Source organism: Panthera tigris, chromosome A2 (genome assembly GCF_018350195.1).
Source record: "Panthera tigris isolate Pti1 chromosome A2, P.tigris_Pti1_mat1.1, whole genome shotgun sequence".
Classification (NCBI taxonomy): Eukaryota; Metazoa; Chordata; class Mammalia; order Carnivora; family Felidae; genus Panthera; species Panthera tigris.
Genome location: NC_056661.1, coordinates 16472011 through 16488767, shown reverse-complemented (window position 1 = coordinate 16488767; position 16757 = coordinate 16472011). Strand labels below are relative to the sequence as shown.

General features: G+C 62.1%; 1 protein-coding gene across 6 annotated transcripts in view; it reads right to left on the bottom strand.

Moving 5' to 3' along the window:
- The window catches only part of NBEAL2 (neurobeachin like 2), a 29662-nt gene that overhangs the window by 10271 nt on the left and 2634 nt on the right, over window positions 1–16757 (bottom strand). For 3 of the 6 annotated variants that reach the window (XM_042978790.1, XM_042978784.1, XM_042978787.1), the window contains exons 2-26: window positions 11098–11186; window positions 10887–11015; window positions 10702–10783; window positions 10487–10611; window positions 10195–10277; window positions 8498–8583; window positions 8119–8401; window positions 7851–7957; window positions 7262–7342; window positions 5774–5857; window positions 5247–5345; window positions 4200–4807; window positions 3990–4122; window positions 3779–3898; window positions 3240–3561; window positions 2942–3024; window positions 2743–2835; window positions 2349–2523; window positions 2094–2227; window positions 1573–1732; window positions 1267–1369; window positions 948–1101; window positions 678–836; window positions 370–529; window positions 98–183 (exon numbers count right to left, since the gene is read on the bottom strand). In XM_042978790.1, coding sequence (XP_042834724.1) covers window positions 98–183; window positions 370–529; window positions 678–836; window positions 948–1101; window positions 1267–1369; window positions 1573–1732; window positions 2094–2227; window positions 2349–2523; window positions 2743–2835; window positions 2942–3024; window positions 3240–3561; window positions 3779–3898; window positions 3990–4122; window positions 4200–4807; window positions 5247–5345; window positions 5774–5857; window positions 7262–7342; window positions 7851–7957; window positions 8119–8401; window positions 8498–8583; window positions 10195–10277; window positions 10487–10611; window positions 10702–10783; window positions 10887–11015; window positions 11098–11186 — 3738 coding nt within the window. Of the gene's footprint in view, window positions 1–97; window positions 184–369; window positions 530–677; window positions 837–947; window positions 1102–1266; window positions 1370–1572; window positions 1733–2093; window positions 2228–2348; window positions 2524–2742; window positions 2836–2941; window positions 3025–3239; window positions 3562–3778; window positions 3899–3989; window positions 4123–4199; window positions 4808–5246; window positions 5346–5773; window positions 5858–7261; window positions 7343–7850; window positions 7958–8118; window positions 8402–8497; window positions 8584–10194; window positions 10278–10486; window positions 10612–10701; window positions 10784–10886; window positions 11016–11097; window positions 11187–11792; window positions 11950–16757 lie in introns of those variants that run through there. The other 3 variants (XM_042978786.1, XM_042978789.1, XM_042978788.1) reach the window with 3 other exon arrangements.

Genomic DNA, 16757 nt, shown 5'->3' with positions numbered 1-16757 from the left:
GGGGGAGGCCTCCAGAGAGCGCTCCTCACAGGAAGGTAAAGCGAAGCCCCCAAGGTAGAAGCCCCCTCTTCCGCAAGCTTTCACTTCCCATACTCACCTGGCGACAAACGTCCAGGCGGACGCCGAGGTCAGCCTGGAGGGACAGCTGCACCACAGCCAACAGATCTGAGAGGTTCAGGCAGTCTGGGAAGATGGCCAGAGAGACTCTGAGGGACTGACCCCAGGAAGGCTCTGAGGGATTGACCCCAGCCCTGCTGGCTCAGCCTTGGCCCCTGTACCAACACCTTTCCTATGTCCACCTGCCCTATTTCCTGAATCCATCACACCCTTCCGCCTGGCCTGCCTCTTGGCCCCAACTGAGATATATACCTGCCCCCAGGAATAGCTTGTAGAGGCCCTGGCAGAGCTGGGGCGAAGCAGCCCCCTCCGGCAGGCAGGCGATGAGACCCTGGAGACCATATTCTCGCAGCCGGAGCCGCTGGCGACTCCGTTCAGGTAAGCGCTCGTTCTGCTGCAATCTGCGCAGGATCTGGGGCGGGGGGGGGGGGGCGGTTAAGCGTCACAGGGGGTTTGTTATCACTGGGGAAGGAGTTACTGGAGGAGGGGAAGTCACACCTCCCTGGCCCTCAGGCAGGGGCCATGTCAAATGGATGCTAGGGGGGGTGGGCTCGGTGTACCTTGCAGACTCGGTCGGGCAGCAGGGGCAGTGACCTTGGCTGCACCAGCAGTGCCAGCAAAACCTCAAGGTTCCCCTGCTCCAACAGGAAGATAGCCAGAGCCTCCTGTGCTGGTGAGCCCTGCAGCAGTGCCAGCAGCAGGTCCAGAGCACCCACCACCTGGGGACACAGCAAGTGACACAAAGCCTCATTCTGGGCCGGCCGCTCCCCACAACACGGCCCACACTCCACCCCGCACCTAAGTCTCACCCTCAACAGCCTCCAGCCTACCTGGCCATCATCGCCTGTAGCCGCCAGAAAGCTCAGCGTGACCTGCAAGTGATCAGTGGCGGAGCTCCGGACCAGGAACTCCCGCACCAGGCCGAGGAGTGAGGTCTGCACTGTGCGCACGTCGTCAGCCGCTAGGGGGTGCTCCCGCTGTGGGCTGGGCCGGTCCCGGCAAGCGCAGCCACCCAGGGCCAGGAGAAGGCAGGGCAGCGGAGGGGAGAGAACAGGGAGGGCAGTGGGCAGGTGAGCTGGAGGGGGGTGGGGGGGAGGGTCGACCCCGTCCGCAAGGCCAGAGGCAGCTGTGTCAGCCCCGCAGCCTCACCTGTAATGGGTGCGCAGCGCATCCAGGATGAACTGAACCCCATACTTCTTCCGCAGCTTCTGTCTGTGCTCCCGGACGATGCTAGACATGTACTGGATGTGGCCTGAGCGGGCATCACCAGAGGCCTCAGGCCACCAGGCTGAGCTGAGCCCCTTCAGCTATCCCTCCAGGACAGGGCCATGTTCCCCTCACATGCCCCAGGGGAAGACAGGTCCCCTCAAGTCACCCGAAGCGGGGCTAGAACTTCTCAGAACCTCTACCCCCACCCTGCCCAGTGGCGTCCCTCATCCAAGGCCCCACACCTACCCAGGCGCACAGCAAAGTCACTGGGGCTCCACAGGTGGAAATTGAAGAGCAAATGCTGGTAGAGCAAGTACAGGAGGGGCCCACTGCCCTCCGCTGCCACCTGCTCCATCAGCAGCTGGGCAGACATGAGCACATTCATGTCCATGGCCCAGCTGGGGACCTGGGGTGGAAGGAGCCAGGGTGAGGTGGCAGGCCCTGGCTGCGTGCTCCTGAGCCTCCCGGTACCCACCCTGCCCTGCACAGGCGGATGGACACGAGCATCCTGCCTACTTGGAACCCTTTGCCGGCTCCCCGCTGCCTGAGGCGCAAGGCCCCCAGCCTGCTATGCAGGTCTCCAGCCCCAGCAGGTGCTGATGCTTCCACCAGACCATCAGCCAAATCCTGCCACACCTGGCAAGGCCCCACTCAGACGCCACCGCCTCTCCCAGGAGGCTCTCCTCAACAGACTCAGCTTCCCCTTCCTAGTCCCCCCACCCAGTCCACTTGGTCAGATAGGGCAGCCCCCTCCCCGCCTGCCCCACCTTGCGCAGCAGGGCCCCGATGATGGCAGGCCCCTGGCACTGCACCAGGCTCTCCTGGTTCACCGTGTGGCCCTGCAGGAAGTTCCGCAGCATCAGCAGAAAGGCGGCCACTGCATTCCTCTCCATGCGCTCTTCTACCCGCCACCAGGAAGGGGACAGATGTGTGTCAAGGGCCTGCCAGCGGTCAAGCACTCTGGCCTCCTTGTCATGGCAAGATTTCCTCGCCACCCCAACCTAGGCACCAGGGCCGCTTACCGGAGGACTTGCCCAGTGGGAGAAGCAGGCCCTGGGTGTTGTGGCCAGAGGTCAGTTCGGGCCCCACGAGGTCATGTGTCTCAGCTGGACCCGCCTCGGCCTCTTGGGGCTGTGAGGCCACTCGCTCCAGCAGGGGCAGCAAGGCAGCCATGCCTCCCACGCAAGTCACCACGTCCTAGGGGAAGGGCTGGCCGTGTGAGGGCAGCTGCCTGTCGCTTCCTGCCCCGTTCCACCCCAGCAGACCTTCCAGTCTGGGAACCTGGGTCCAGGGGAGTTTTGTTCTCTAGAGCTTGTCTCCCAGAGACCTCCCAGCCCACCCTGCGCACACACACACACACACACACGTGCCTGTGTTTACACTCTCTGCACACACTGCCCGCATGGGCACACACACCTTCACGTCCCAGGTCTCCACCCTGTGGCCTGTCAGGCGGCCATCCAGCCTGTGGCCAGGAGACAGGTCCAGGCAGATGTTGTTCTTACAGGCCTGCGGGCAGGCGGCAAGGGTCAGTTGAGAGACGAGGCGGCACACAGAGTGTGGGAGCCACAGGGGGACGGCGGCAGGGGCGAGCCAGTTGCCTCCCACCCAGTACCTGAGGTGAGTAATGGAGGAGCAGCTTGGTGCTGAGCTCGTGTAGTTCCCCCTCGGGCTTGAAGGGTGCCATCTCATTGGGCCCTGGGGGGTGGGCAGGGGGTTTCAGGCCTGGCTGGGCCTCTGGCCAAACCCCATCCAGAGCCCGCCTCTTCTCTGTCCGACCAGAGGACATATATGCCTAGGGACACCTTCTCCCTCCCCTCCTGGACCCCTAGTCTCTGGCCAGGGCACTTCATGAGCCCCAACCAGCCGCGTCTGGGGTGGGGCTGGGCCGGTGCGTGGCAGGTGATGCATACCCAAGGTGCTCAGGGCCCGCAGGGCCGCTGCCTGCAGGGCTTCGTGGAAGATGACCACGGCTCCCAGCTCACCCTCCAGAGACGTGGGGCTGCCCCACCGAGTGTCCTGTGTGCCTGCAAGGGTGGAGCTGATGCTGCCCTCCTGCAGGGGGGCCACCAGCCCCGACCCCCAGCCAAGCCCTGCGGTAGCCGGGACCGACTGGGAGCGGGACAGGGAGGGGTGAGTGTGAGCCAGGGCAGCGGGGACTGGTGGCGGAGGCAGCCCCGTGGTGGTGGTCGTTGTGCGGTGCCCAGCGGAGCCGATACAGCAGGAGGAGAAAGGCTGCGGGGCCAGGGTTGGGGGAGTGGTCAGGTCACAGCAGAGCCTGGGGCTCCACCTGCATCCGGTTCCTCACAGTGACCCCCAAGGCTGCACAGACCCCAGAGGCTGAAGTCTGAGGTCTATGTGGGGTGGGGGTGGGGGACACAGGGGCTGCAGGCTTCACCCTATCCAAGACGCTCCCGCTACCCAAGGCCTCCCCAAACCCTGCTTGGCACACCTCACTGAGAGAGGGGCAGCGGAGGGGTGCTGTCTTGACCAGATGGCCGTCTTTGTAGACATGGACCAGGTTCTGGCTGAAGGGCCGGCGCCCAGGCATATGGACAATGGCCACGCAGTGCTAGAACAGAAGCCACAACATCAAGCCGTGGGCTGGCACTGGGGGCCTCCTCCACCCACTCCCCCTGGACCATAAGAGGGTAGAGGCTCACCCAGGCAGAGTCGGCAAAGGACACTTCAGGCAAGCTCATGGTCAAGTACTCCTTCCGGGTGCACACGGCCACCACCAGTGTCCCAGCTGCCGTGAAGAAGGCCTCAAACCCTGAGCCGCTGCTGGTGAAGAAGCTGGGGGGAGGCCAAGCCAGTTATGCCTGCTGCTCTCCTCACCCTGGCCCTGCACCCGGTCCCTGGAAGTTACCCACCTGTACAGCTGCTTCCGCTGGAGGGGCCGTGAGGGGGCCGGGGCCGGGGCAGGTGCTGCAGCCGTGGGGTGCAGACAGAGCCAGGCATGGAAGGTGAAGCCGGGTCCTGGCCATCGCTGCACGGGGGGTACCATAATACCGGCCATGCTGGGCGTGAGGTCAAAGTAGTGCAGGGCTCGTGCAGGGCCCCGGTGCCGGGCCATGCCCGACAACGCACGAATGATGGCACCGGCGTGTCGGGCATTCCCAGCCTCGGCTCCGCCCGGCCCCGAGTCCAGCCCTGGCGGGGGGCGCAGCAGGCAACGAAGCTCCAAGGGCCGCAGAGACACACGGCCCAATGCCTGCAGCAGCGCCAACAGCTGCTCCTGGCAGCGGACCCCCAGGGCGACCCCCGTGCTGAGCGTCTCCAGCAGGTAGCCCACCAGACCCGCCTGCACACACGTGGAGCGGCTGGCGGGGCAGCTGTCGCAGAGCCACCAAAGGCGTTGTGCGAGGAAGAGCCGCAGCTCCGCCGTGGGCAGGGCCGGCAGCCACTGCATCAGCATCAGCACGGGCTGCTCGTTCAGGATCGGTGGTGGTGGACATACGCTGTGGTCCCCCTCCACAGCCTATGGGGAGAGAGAACGGCATAGTTCCTGGGCAGCTGGCATGGGACGGGCCACCCTGCCAACAGTGGGACTCCCCGGCCTCAGTGGATTTGCCTTCGGCGTGGGAAAGCAACACGTGCTACCCCACCTTGCTCACGGGGCGGATCTGAGGTTCAGGAAAGTTCAGGGAAGTCCAGGACGAGCACCGTTAATTCCCGAGCCTTGGCTTTTGGTCTGGGTTGGCCCGCCCCAATGGCGTGTTCCCAGGATGATCTTGGGGCTTGCTCACACGTACCAGAATCTTCACCCCGGTGCAACTGACACATGTGCTCAGGCCACAGGTCACACTATGTACTGCCCACAGCCAACACAGTCCCCAGGGTGGAGAGTTCCCCTTCCAGGGAAACCCTCAGTCCTGACCGCCTCTGGGACCCTGACGCCAAAATGCCCCTGCCCTCACCATGTTGAGTAGCTCCTGCAGCAGCCGATGGGTGGGGGGACCTTGGCTCTGCAAAACCTCGTGCAGGTGAGGGTAGCCAATGCGCTCTTTAAACACCTCCTGTGCAGGGTTGTGTGGGGAAAAAGTGAGCATGTGTGTGGGCCCCGGGGCAAACACACCCCACGGAAACCCTGGAGGAAGCGTCATCTTCCAGGGCTCCCCCGCCGGCTCTGCCTCTGGGTTGCAGTGCTAGCAAGGGAAAGGGGCTGTGGGTGGATGTGGGGGCAAGGGTCCCCCTCAGAAGGCTCTAGATGGTGGTTAGCCCACAAGTATCCTCCCTAGTGCTTCCCTGACCCAGGATATCCAGCTGCCAGCACTGACCAATGACCATGTCTGCCCAGTGGGCTGAGCTGCACCCCAGAGGGCAAGACGGTCACCTCCCCAGCTCCCTTGCTCTAACAGCCACCAACCAGACTAGTTCTGGGGGCACGCGGTCAGCTTAACTGCCATCCCCCACCCCTACCACAGCCAGAACGCCGTGTCCTCACCTTGGCTGAGGGGGAGCCGCTCATGATGCAGGTAAGTACTCTGACTACGTGCACCGCGATGGCATCTGTGTCCTGGTCCAGTACCTTGGGGTGGGGAGGGTCAGTCAGAAGAACCGGGGGCCAGGGGGTCACAGCTGGCAGCCCCCTGCTCCTGGTGTAGGGCCAGGAGCAGGTGCCCCAAGGCACATAGCTGAGCTGGCTGGAGGCTTTGGGAGTAGAGGTACCAGGCCTCCTCCTCCTTGCTTGAACTGTTATGACCCTCACCCTACCCCAGGGCCCCCTCTGAGGAGCTTGGCAAGGCCCACTTTGACAAAGAAGCCAGGAAGAAACCAAGACCAGGAAGTGCCTCACTGGGACACATCAACAGGGGACCCTCTCGCCATAACTCTTTATGCCCCAGTGTCTGGTAGGCTTACGGGCCCCCACCCATCCCCACCCAATCTAGACACACATGTGCAGGCAGGCGAGTGCCCCATCACCCATGATGATTGATAGGGGGTTGGGGAATTTAGGGACCATCAATCACAGGATGTTAGAACCGGAAGAACCTTCGAGACCTTTGAGTCCTACCCTGCCCCTTGCCCCTAGATCCAGGTGGAGACACTGAGGCTCACCCTGGCTGAACCTGACAGCTAGAAGCATGCGCTGCTCACTCGCCCTGCCCCACCCCTGAGGGCTGAGGGGTCAGCAGGGCTTGGAGAATTTGTCAACAGGGGCTAGGCTGTATTTGGGCTCCATGGGGCCTGACTCCCCAAGTGACTTCACACGACCTCTTTCCCCTCTCTGGGCCTCAATTTTTTTCTCATCTGTGAAAACCGGGGGTCTCACCTGCCTTGCCTGCTTAGTAGATGAATAGATATGCAGGCTCTCAGAAAATAGGCAAGTGTAATGGCCACAGGGGGCTGCCTCATAAAGACAAAGCTGGGAGACTCTAGAGGTTGGGGCCCAGGTGTTAAACCACCAGAGAGAGGGCTCTCCACACAGAGCCCCTAACTGACAGCTTGCAGCCTCCTACAGCCCTCATGCAAGGTGAGGCAGGCAGCACATCATAAGGGGACAAGGGACTCCCAGTAACCTGCTTAAGGCAGGGACAAGGACCCATGGAAAGAAATGGCCCCATGTGGGGGACCTCCTTTTCTGTGAGTGACTAGAGCCAAATCCAGTAGTATCTGGGCCTCAGTCTCCGCTTCTGGGAATGGGGGTAGGTGGTTGAGTTTCGAAGGTTCCTTCCAGCCTGGCAAAGCCAAACTCTAGCTCCCCAGACAAATACTAGGCAGGGCACAGAACACTCCTGCCCATTCCCTAGGATAAGGATAGGGAAGGTGGGCGAGATAGCATGGGGGACCCAGCCCTGTCGCTAGGCCACACCAGACCTTACACATGTCTGCTCATTCCCCCTGCATAGGCAGGAAAGGCTTAGAGAGGGAGCCACAGGGGGTGGGGACCCAGGGAGGTGAGTGCCTGAGCTGGTCAGCCCCAAGGTGGTACCTTCTGGACATCGGGCTCGGTCAGTAACCGGGTAGCCAGGTCACTGTCCCCCTCAGGGGGCGCCCGGGCCTGCAGGTACAGCTGTGGGGAAGGGGGAAGGCACAAGATATAGGAGGCAGAGGAGAGAGAAGAGGAGGAAGATGGGGGGAGGGGTGGGGTTAGAGCAAGACCTGGGGAGGCTGCTAGAGCTCCACCCCAAGGGAAGGCTCTGTGTGCCCCAGGCCGAGTGCCCCACCAGGCACTAAGAAGAATGGGGGAATCTGAGCTGCCCATCCCCTGCTCAGAACAGAGTCGGGGAGGGTGGAGCAGATAAGTGGGCAGGAGAAGGTACTGTATCTAAAACAGCTGAGCCCTCTTCCTGCCCTCGGACTTGGGGCTGGGGAAAGAGGGACCAGGGGCCAGGGCAGCTCCGGTCCTTCCAGGACGTCCCCCTCCTATGGCATGCAGAGCCATCCTGAGCCTTAGGCCATCCCACCAGCCACACCCCGGCCAAGTCCAGCCCAGGTTTGCTCAGCAGCAGCTCGGTCCCCAGAAGTGGCTCAGCAGCCTCTGGGTTCCAGGCCCTCCCCCCCAGCCGGGCCCAGCCCACCTTGCTATTCTGGATGAGGCGAGTAAGGTGCTCAAAGCAATTGTTGCTGAGGAAGGTGGCCTGCAGCACCGGCCGGTCCTCACATGCCAGCATCATGGGGATGGCATCTGTGGAGGGGTCTAGGGTCAGCCCCGCTCGATCCCTTGTCAGCAACACCTCCGCTCGGCCTTAAACCTTCTTCCCGTGCTTCCCAGTCCTGCCTTCCATCGTCACTTAGACCTTTCCCTGCTAGAGCCACCTCCCCAAGAGCCTGGGAGCCCATACCCACCGAGCATGCTGACCCGTAGGGTGACGAGGGCCTCTTCAGGGCCTGGGCTTGGGCCCGCCGGCCAGTCGGCATTAAGGATGCGGAAGTAGCCCTCAAGCAGGGTTCGGAGCTCTGGCCCACGAGGGGGTGTGCGGCTGGCATGCAGGACATGTACTGCACCCACTAGTGCCTCCAGTGCCAGGGGCACTAGGCGGGGGTCCTGGGCTGGCCCATGGTCCCAGCCCCGTACCACACCCAACAGGCCCTGCACAGAGCCGGCGCTCACAGCCATCTGCCCGTTCTCCTGCAGGTGTGGGCAGAGATGGCAATGGTCAAGGCGCTCAACCAGCAGAGACCCTGAGATGGCCACCCTCTGGTCCACAGGCTCTTCCTGGCTTACCTTCCCTCCTGCAAGGACAGCACCAAAGAGGTGGACGAGACGCAAAAGCAGCACGGGAGGCAAGCCATCTGCATCCTGCAGGCTCTCTGGATAGGGTGGGTGGGCAGGACAGGACAATGTCACCAAGCTTGCAGGTGCCCTGGGGTGGGGGTAGGGGGCTGGGGCTGAGAGAAAAGACCTGGCTCTGTACTTGGGGGGTCTAAGATGCCATGGCTCTGTGCCAGGGTGTCTAGGGACAACACAGCCCTTCTTTGGGGAGCTTGAAGGGACGTGGTCCTGCCCGGAGAGCCTGGCCAGTTCCCCAGATCCTTAATCCCCAATGTGGGGACCCCAGGGTAAACACACACACCCCACCCCGCTTCCCCATGGCAACCCAGGGTTTAGTTTCTCAGATACCAATCTGGTCCCTCTACCCTGTGACGGTTGGAGCTTCCTGTGACCTGCTCCGGGGACTTTGCTGTATCTACCATACAGATGCCCCCCCACCCCCACCCATGCGCCTGCTGGGGACTTCTAGGGGCTTTCACAGCTTCATATGTGGGAGGCCCACCTGGCCCTGCTCCAGCAAAGCTGGACAGGATGCCAGGCCACAGAATGAAACCCAGAGAGCAGAAAGGACCAGCCCTGGGTCACATGAGTGGTGTGTATGGTGGGGGGCGGGGGTGGGGCAAGGGCAGGGCTCACTAGATTTACGTGGGATGGGGTGGGACAGCTCCCTGGACACAGGGCATTTGAAAGTGCAGGTGGCCTGGGCAGGGAAAGGAGACGGTAGGAAAAGACGTGGTAACTAGTCGCATTCCAGGACTAGCAGACCGGGTGCAGAGGGCAAGTGGGGCTGGAAAGGGAGGCTGTGGGAGGAGCAGGATCTGATCCGGAGGTGCCAGGCCACCAGTGAGGGGTTTAGGGCAACGGGAACAAAATCCAGTCTGTGCTGGGAAGTGCATTCAGGTTGTGGGACAATGGAGGCAGGGAGTTCCCCAGGGGCATCTCCTCTCTTGGGGCTGTTGCCCCTGCTCCAGATGCCAGGCCTGCAGCTCCACGGGACATCCCAGAGACACTTAGACACTTTCTGTCCCCACAGGCCACCACTTTACCAAGCCTGGCCTGCCCCTGTCCAGGCACACCTTGCCCTGTCCCATCTAAGGTCCTGGCCAGTCTCATTCCAATGAGAGGAAAAGAGGGGACCTAAGAGAAGAGGGCTCCCAGGGGGCACAGGTCCTGGAGGAACTGACCCCCCAGGACCGAGGGAGCAGGAAGTAGAGACACTTAGTGTAGACATTGCCTAGAAGAGGGGTGGAGGCTGCAGGGACAAAGGGATTGGACCAGGGAGTTTTCAGATGGTCCAGATCAGAGTGGGGTCCAAGTGGCTGCGGGGACCCAAGAGGTGGGGGGGAAGGGGGAAGGGAAACTTATCTCCCCCACCTTATGGGAGGCCTTCGCTCCATCCCAGAAAAGAAATTACTCATTTTGTTCCGACGTGCCCTTTCTCTCCTCTCTGCCCCCAAAGTCCTCCTTGCCCCTCCCCGTGCCAGGGGCCCCCCTCAGTTTCCCGTGGTGCTCCCAGCCCTGTTTGCAGCCACCACTAAGCACAACCCATCCTGCCTCTGGGATGGGGAACTGCAGGACAGCAGGAAGGGGCTCAGGTTTGGGGGCGGGGCCAGGTGGGGCCTTGGGGGGGGGAAGGGGCGGGGCCTGACCTCTGAAGAAGGCGCTGAATTCACTGGGCAAAGCAGCTGGAGGGAACTTGTATTTGCTCTTCTCCTTGGAAGTGATGACTTCCCTGGGGGTGGGGGTGGGGGATGGGCAGGGGCCCGGGTGAGGCCAGGCACCCACCCCTCTTTGGCCATCCTCCTTCACCAGCCTACACCCGTGCCCCCTCCCACCTCCACACCTTGGCCAAAGCGGTTCCCCCCATTCTCTCCCCAGCCTTCTCTGGGGATCAGGGGTGGCTGGAGGGTAGAGCCCCCTCTGCGGTGGGCTGGCTCTCACCCACTATGCTGGCGCCGCCAGGTCTGGTAAGGGTCAAAGAGGCCCTCGCAGAGGAGGAGGGCATGCAGGGCCACGTTCTCCAGCTGCGGCCCACGGCCCTCCTGCGATGCATGGGCTCCTTTCAGCTGTAGGTATGGGGACAGGGTGGAGGGGGTTAGCTGGGCCCTGGCTACCGCCTACCACCACCTCCCCACCCAGGGTAGAGCCCACCTCACCTCTGCCGTCAACCAGGTCAGCAATGCCAGCACCCGGGGCACCAGCACCTGGCCCCAGCCCGCCTCTACGTTCTCCAGGTTCCTGGAGAGAGGTCACAGAGGTCACAGGCACAGGCCAGCCCCACCTCGGCCCACAGTTCCAAGCTGCCCCCCACCTCCCTGAGCCGAGAACAACACGGACTCACCTGCAGAGAATGATGAAAAGCTTGAGCAGCAGCAGGGCCTGCTCCAGGTCCCCCTTGTCTAGCTGCTCGGCCAGCACGTGCAGCGCGTCCAGCGGCAACAGCGGCACCTCTGCGCCTGCCTCCTCTGGCCTGCGGGGAGGGGGGTCACTAGGGCACCAGGCCCCTCCGTCTCCCTGCCCCGCCCCTGCCCTCCGTGGAGATTCAGCCTCACCTGCGCGGCTCCAGAGAGAACAGCGAGATGCTTTTCTCGAAGGCACCCACGAAGGCCTTCAGCCACTGCTGCAGGTAGCCCAGGTCCTTCTGCAGGCCAAGGAGTGGGGGGAAGAGCGGTGGGAGACAGAGAGGGTTCAGTGCACATGGGAAGGACAAGGGGGTGTAGACAGCAACGAATGGAGGTAGACGTGGGGTAGACAGGGGTTGGAGGCAGGGCAGTGCAGGTGGAGACAGTGAGGGACGGGGAGGGGAGGAGGATGGGAAGTTGGAAGGTCAGCATCAGAGGACTACCCCGCATGCTGACAGCTCTCACGGGCTCCCTGTCTGCTTTCCCCAGTCTCTGCTCTCACCTCCCTAACTCCTGGGGCCTCAGGCAAGCCTGACATAGGCAGGGGAGGGTGGAGCTTAAGTGTGCACAGTCCTGGGATGTGGCCATGGCCCACACTGGCGCTGGGGCTGAAGACCTTCCACCCTCCAGCCACCCCTGATCCAAAGCCTTGGGCTGGCCTCTGCCTTCCACCTTCTCTCAGCTCAGCAGCCGCCACTACCTCCAGGAGACCTTCCCTGACTATGGCTCTGGTGCTACATGCACACCATGGGTCAGGCAGACCCATGCACACGCACACTCCCCGCAAGTACAAGCAGAATGCCCTACCTGGCCCTGGGAACCTAACGCCCTCCCTGGCTGGTTACCTGGACCCCAGGCCCCAAAGCCGGCTCCATGGGCAAGAGGGGCAGCGGCTGAGCCCGAGTCTGGGCGCCGCCAGGGAAACTTTGGTGTGAACGGGAAATGTCCCCTCCCGCCCCGGCAGGGGCAGGAAGCGCAGAGTCACGGTGGGGGAGGGGGGCCGCTTCCTCCCGGCAGACCGCAGGGATGTGGGGGGGGCCCCCCGGGGCACCCAGGGCCCTGCAAGAGAAGCTGCGAGGGACCTGGCCCAGCACTGGGGGCGGGGCCTGGAGTGCAGAGGGGCGTGGTCACCCTGCTCTGGGTGGGGCTTGGAGACCAGGGACTCGTTTTACTGGCATGAGGTCTGGACTTGGGGAGTCAGGGCAGGCCTATCTAGGGACAGGTTCTTCTGATCCCTGATGCTAATAGGGGCCCTTCATTCAAGGCACTCAGAGCTTCCTCACCTGGATGCAACACTTCAGGCCCAGGGAACAATGTGGATTATGGAGGACTCAGTCATACCTTTGCCCTGTCCCCCTTCCCTGTGTCCTGGACTTCCCACCCGGCCCTACTGGTCTCTACCCCAGGGACACAGTTGAGTAGGTCCTAGCCTAGCCCCAGTTGGCTCTAACCGCTATGCCCCTCCCAGGGCACAGAGTGGGTGGTGGCCCTGGAGCTCCTCCTCCTACCCAGTCCTCCCTCCCGCATCTGCAGCTCCACCCCCAAACCAGCTGAGCCCAAAAGGCAGCTCTCTTTCCCAGGGGCAGAGGTAGGGCAGGGACTGGACTGGAGAAGGCTGAAGGGGCAAGGGACACATCATAGGTGCTGCGTCCCCGGTGCCATGGACCTCAACCCAAGGACTTCTGGAACTACCTCGGGTGGATGGCTCATTTCTGCTGCCTGCAGACCCCAGACCACAGGGTAGGGACTGAATGGACCCCAGGGAAAGGGCTAGACCTCAGCAGAATGGGCCAGGAGCACAAGAAACCTAGGCAGAGCAAACCCTCACCCTGTGGCTGGGCACCTTACTTGTGCATTTGTCACAGACCCGAGGCCTGGGCAACTGTGAGAGGGGCTGGGGCTACCAAGGTGCAGGCCCACACCACCGTGACTTTTTCTCTGTCAGTTACCTTCGGTGACCTCTCCACCCTCTGCCACTGGCAGCCTTCCTGCTCCCCTACCTCTGTCCACACCCCTTCTCTCCACCAATCAGCAATGACACCAAAATGCCCAACCCTGAGACGCCAGAGCAGGCCAGGCTCTTTGACCACTTCTGAACATTTCCCATTGCGTTGGGGGTAAAGGGGGGCTCCAGAGAGGATGTCTCATCCACTAGAACTGCTTCAGCTGCTCTTCTGAGGGTGTTGAAAGCCAGATCTTTGTTTTAGGCCAGGGCCACTCATGGTTGCTGGCCAGCCCATCCAAGCTGACCATGTGGCCCCTGCCTCAGCGACCCCACAGATCCCGGTCTACCTTCAAAACTGGCCCAACACCACCCTCTCCTCTTCTACCCCCCAAACCACCCCCAGGTAAGCCACAGACATCTCTCACCTAAAATGTGAGTCCCTTTTGCCCACTGTAGCTCTGCCGAGCCCCTGAAAACCCAAGTTTGACCGTGTCCACCACCCCTCCCCCACCCCACCCCACCTCCACCCCGCCCACCCAACCTAAGGATAAGGGCTCAGCTGAGCCTGGCATTCCAGGCCCCCAGTCCAATCGCACCTGCTTCTCCAGGCTCTCCGTCCGCTCTGCGTCACATCCTCCAGTCCAGGCCTCTATCCACCCCATGCCCCCCTGCCATCTGTGACCTGAGCTTTTGGTACTTAAACAGAAACCTGCCACCCTCTTCGTGGCCATCACCTGGACTGACCCTCCCAGAACCTGGGTGGGCCCCTCAAACTCAGCACACTCCTGCTTTCCATCCCTAGAACCACACCCTTGGGCCTGTCCAGCAGGTCCAGGCTGGGCTGGGTTCAGGGCTGAGGCAATCAAGGTAGCCTTCATGGCTCTGGAAGGAGCATAAGGGGTCTCTCTAAAGCATAGGACTAGGGAGGATAGGGGTATCTGCCTCTCTCACCTCTGACCTGAGCCCCATGACATGAGGCTGCGGTGCTCAGGGGCACAGGGGTCCCTGCAGGGGTCGGGGCTCACAGTCACGGTGGCAGTGTTGAATGCCAAGGGCTCCAAGAGCTGGAAGAGGTGGCTGTGGTGCCTGGGCTTCCCACACTCTGCCTCCACTGGCTCTTCCCTCCCTTTCCAGCTCAGAGCAGGAATGCTGGGCAGGGCCAGTCCAGTCCCTAACTTGAAGGGGCCAGGGCCCAACCCCACCTCTCCCACGAGCACCCACACTCCTCCTCAGGCCCTGGGGCTCATGTGTAAGTGGTAATGAGGCTCTGCTGCAGGCGAGCAAGCTGCGGGGAGGGGGAGGTCAGTGGACCCGGGACAGATGAGGGGGACTCACGACCACGTCTGCGGGAGCCCCAGTCTATGCCCGGCCAGCCCTGAGGACACTCAGTACTAGGGGTGGGGAGACCCCAAGGGCTATTTGGGCCCAAACAGTCCCTGGGTGGGCACTGAACTGCCACTTCTCCAGAACTCTGAGGTAACCCAGGAGGGCTGAGAGCAGGCAGCTTTGGCGTGGATGGGTGGGTGGGGCTGTCTGCCAGGGGACAGGGACGACCAAGCTGCTTGCCCTGCCCCAAGCCCAACACCGGCCCTGGCTTGCCCTGGGTGTCACCTCAGGGCCCAGACCTGGCTTCAAACCCCTCTCCCCATCACCACCTCTCTTGGAGTTTACAGTGGCGCAATACGCAAAAATTCCTTAACCGGCGTCTGGCGTCCAGTGTGCCTCAGGTACGCACGAGTGGCCGCCACTGTCTGATCAGCCCACCCAGCACGAGGTTTAGGCAAGTCCACGGCCTCCTCCCATGTCACAGCACCCCGTACCCCCTGGATGGCCCAGCCCCAAGGCATGACTCTCTGTCCCCACGCCCACGGGTCTGTAACAGCTTTGCCCTCCATGCTTCCTCTGCCTGAATGCTCCCCAGAGCCAGCATCTTTTTCAAGACCCAGCCCTGTCTGGTGATTCAGGGGCTGGGGCTGCCAGTCAGGGGCTGAGGGCACGGGTTCTGGAGTCCAGCCCCGGTTCTCACATTTAGTAGGCTGTTACTCAGCATTAATCTCTTTACGCTTCAGCTGCCCCAAGAGGCTCGCTAGCCACACCCACTAGCACCAGGTAAGGCGAGCGGGGAGCTCCATCCCCAAATCCAGGGGCTCTGCCTTCCCAAGCCCTTGGCACGCTAGAGCAGCACTAACGTTCTCCCCACACACCTCGGTGAGTGACTAACGAGTGGCGGACCTTGGCTCACTAGCAGAGCCAAGGTCTCACGGGTGGCTGTCCCAGGTGGGTAGAATGGGACTCTGTTGGTGGTCCCCAGGTTAGAGCCAGGAACAGGGTGAGGAGAGAGGATTGTAGCTCCACAGTGGGTGACTGCTCCTGGTCAGAATTGCCTGGGTGGTAGTGAGCACCCCATTTCCAGGGACAGGCAAGCAGAAATGGGACAGGGTGGGGTGGGGTCTGGTCAGGATAAACTCTTTCAGGCCTGGGGGTCTTCCCGCTCAGCATCAGGAGGGTGATGGCAACGTCAAGCCGAAGGTGGCTTCTGGCTACACCATGGGGCCCGGAGGTCAGACTTGGAGGACCTCAGGTCAAAGAATGAAGCAGGAAGATGGGGACTTTGCCAGAGGCAATGGCAACTGAGGCACAGTGCTACAAGTTCCCCAGGTGGCTGGACCAGGCTCTCCCCCTTACCTGAGGATGGGGTCTTGAAAGGGGTGGGCTTTTTGGTCTCCATAATGCCCCCTAGGGCTTAACCTTCCCCTTGTCCTATCACTATGGAAACCGAGAATTTCCTTCCAGGGTCCCCATAGTAACCGACCTTGTTTCCATGGGGACCCCACACTTCCACATCAGCTCCCCAGTTGCCATGACAACTCCAGGGATTACCAGCCCCTCCCCCCACGCCTGGGCTCTGTGCTACTCTCCCCATCACCTCAGTCCTGCCCCGTCAGCTGCCTTAGGAATAAAGGCAGGGAAGAGGAAACCCTGGTTGCTCCTCTGAGGTATAAGCACTAAGGAGGCTATTCTGCCTCGCTTTTCCCCATTTGAAGAGGGTAAACTGAGGCACGGGGAGGCATATGATCCAGCTAAAGTCCCAGAGGAAGCAGAGGGCCTGACCAGGTTTCCATGAAGCAGTGGAGGTCAGCAGTCAGGTTAAGGACCAGTGAGGGGTGAACAGAGCAACGTCACCTCCAGCTCCAACCTGACCTCCCTGGAACCCCGAGTCCTCAAAGGCGTAACTGGAGAGTTCAGCCTGGGCTCCCCACCTGTAACCTGAATGTCTGACCTGTCCTGACCTTGGCGGCCCTGAGCGCCCCCAGATGCCATGCCCCCCAGCACTCCCTTACACTGGGGGGCTGTTGAGCAACACTACTGCTCCGCCCAAAGAGGGGCTGCTCGTGTGCGTCTTATTTTGCATAACTTTTACATGCTGCCCAACTGCCAGCCTGCTGGGTGCTGTTCCCAGTCCTCCTGTCCTCACCCCCTTGCTAGCCCTCCCTGGGGAAGCCCCCACCTATCGCCCGGGCACCCCCTCACTCCTGACAACTGGCCTCTCGTGCTTCCCACTGCCTTGTGCTGGCTCCTGGAGTTCCCATCCCCTCTGCCCACAAGGCCCAAACTAAGCCTCCGAGGGCATGACAGGTCACTGCTGTGGGGCCTGTCTCCTGCATCCAGCCACTCAGCTAACACCTGCAGAGCCTCTGCGAAACGTGAGGTGGGGGGAAACTGCCAAGTAGCAAGCACAGTGAGGGTGAAAATGGGGACCTGCCTGATCTGAGGTCCAGCCCAGTCAGGGGGACAGGAGACAAAGGCCCCCCCAAGCGGGAAGGAGAAGACTCCATGCGGAGGAAACAGCTTGTGCTGTCCCAGG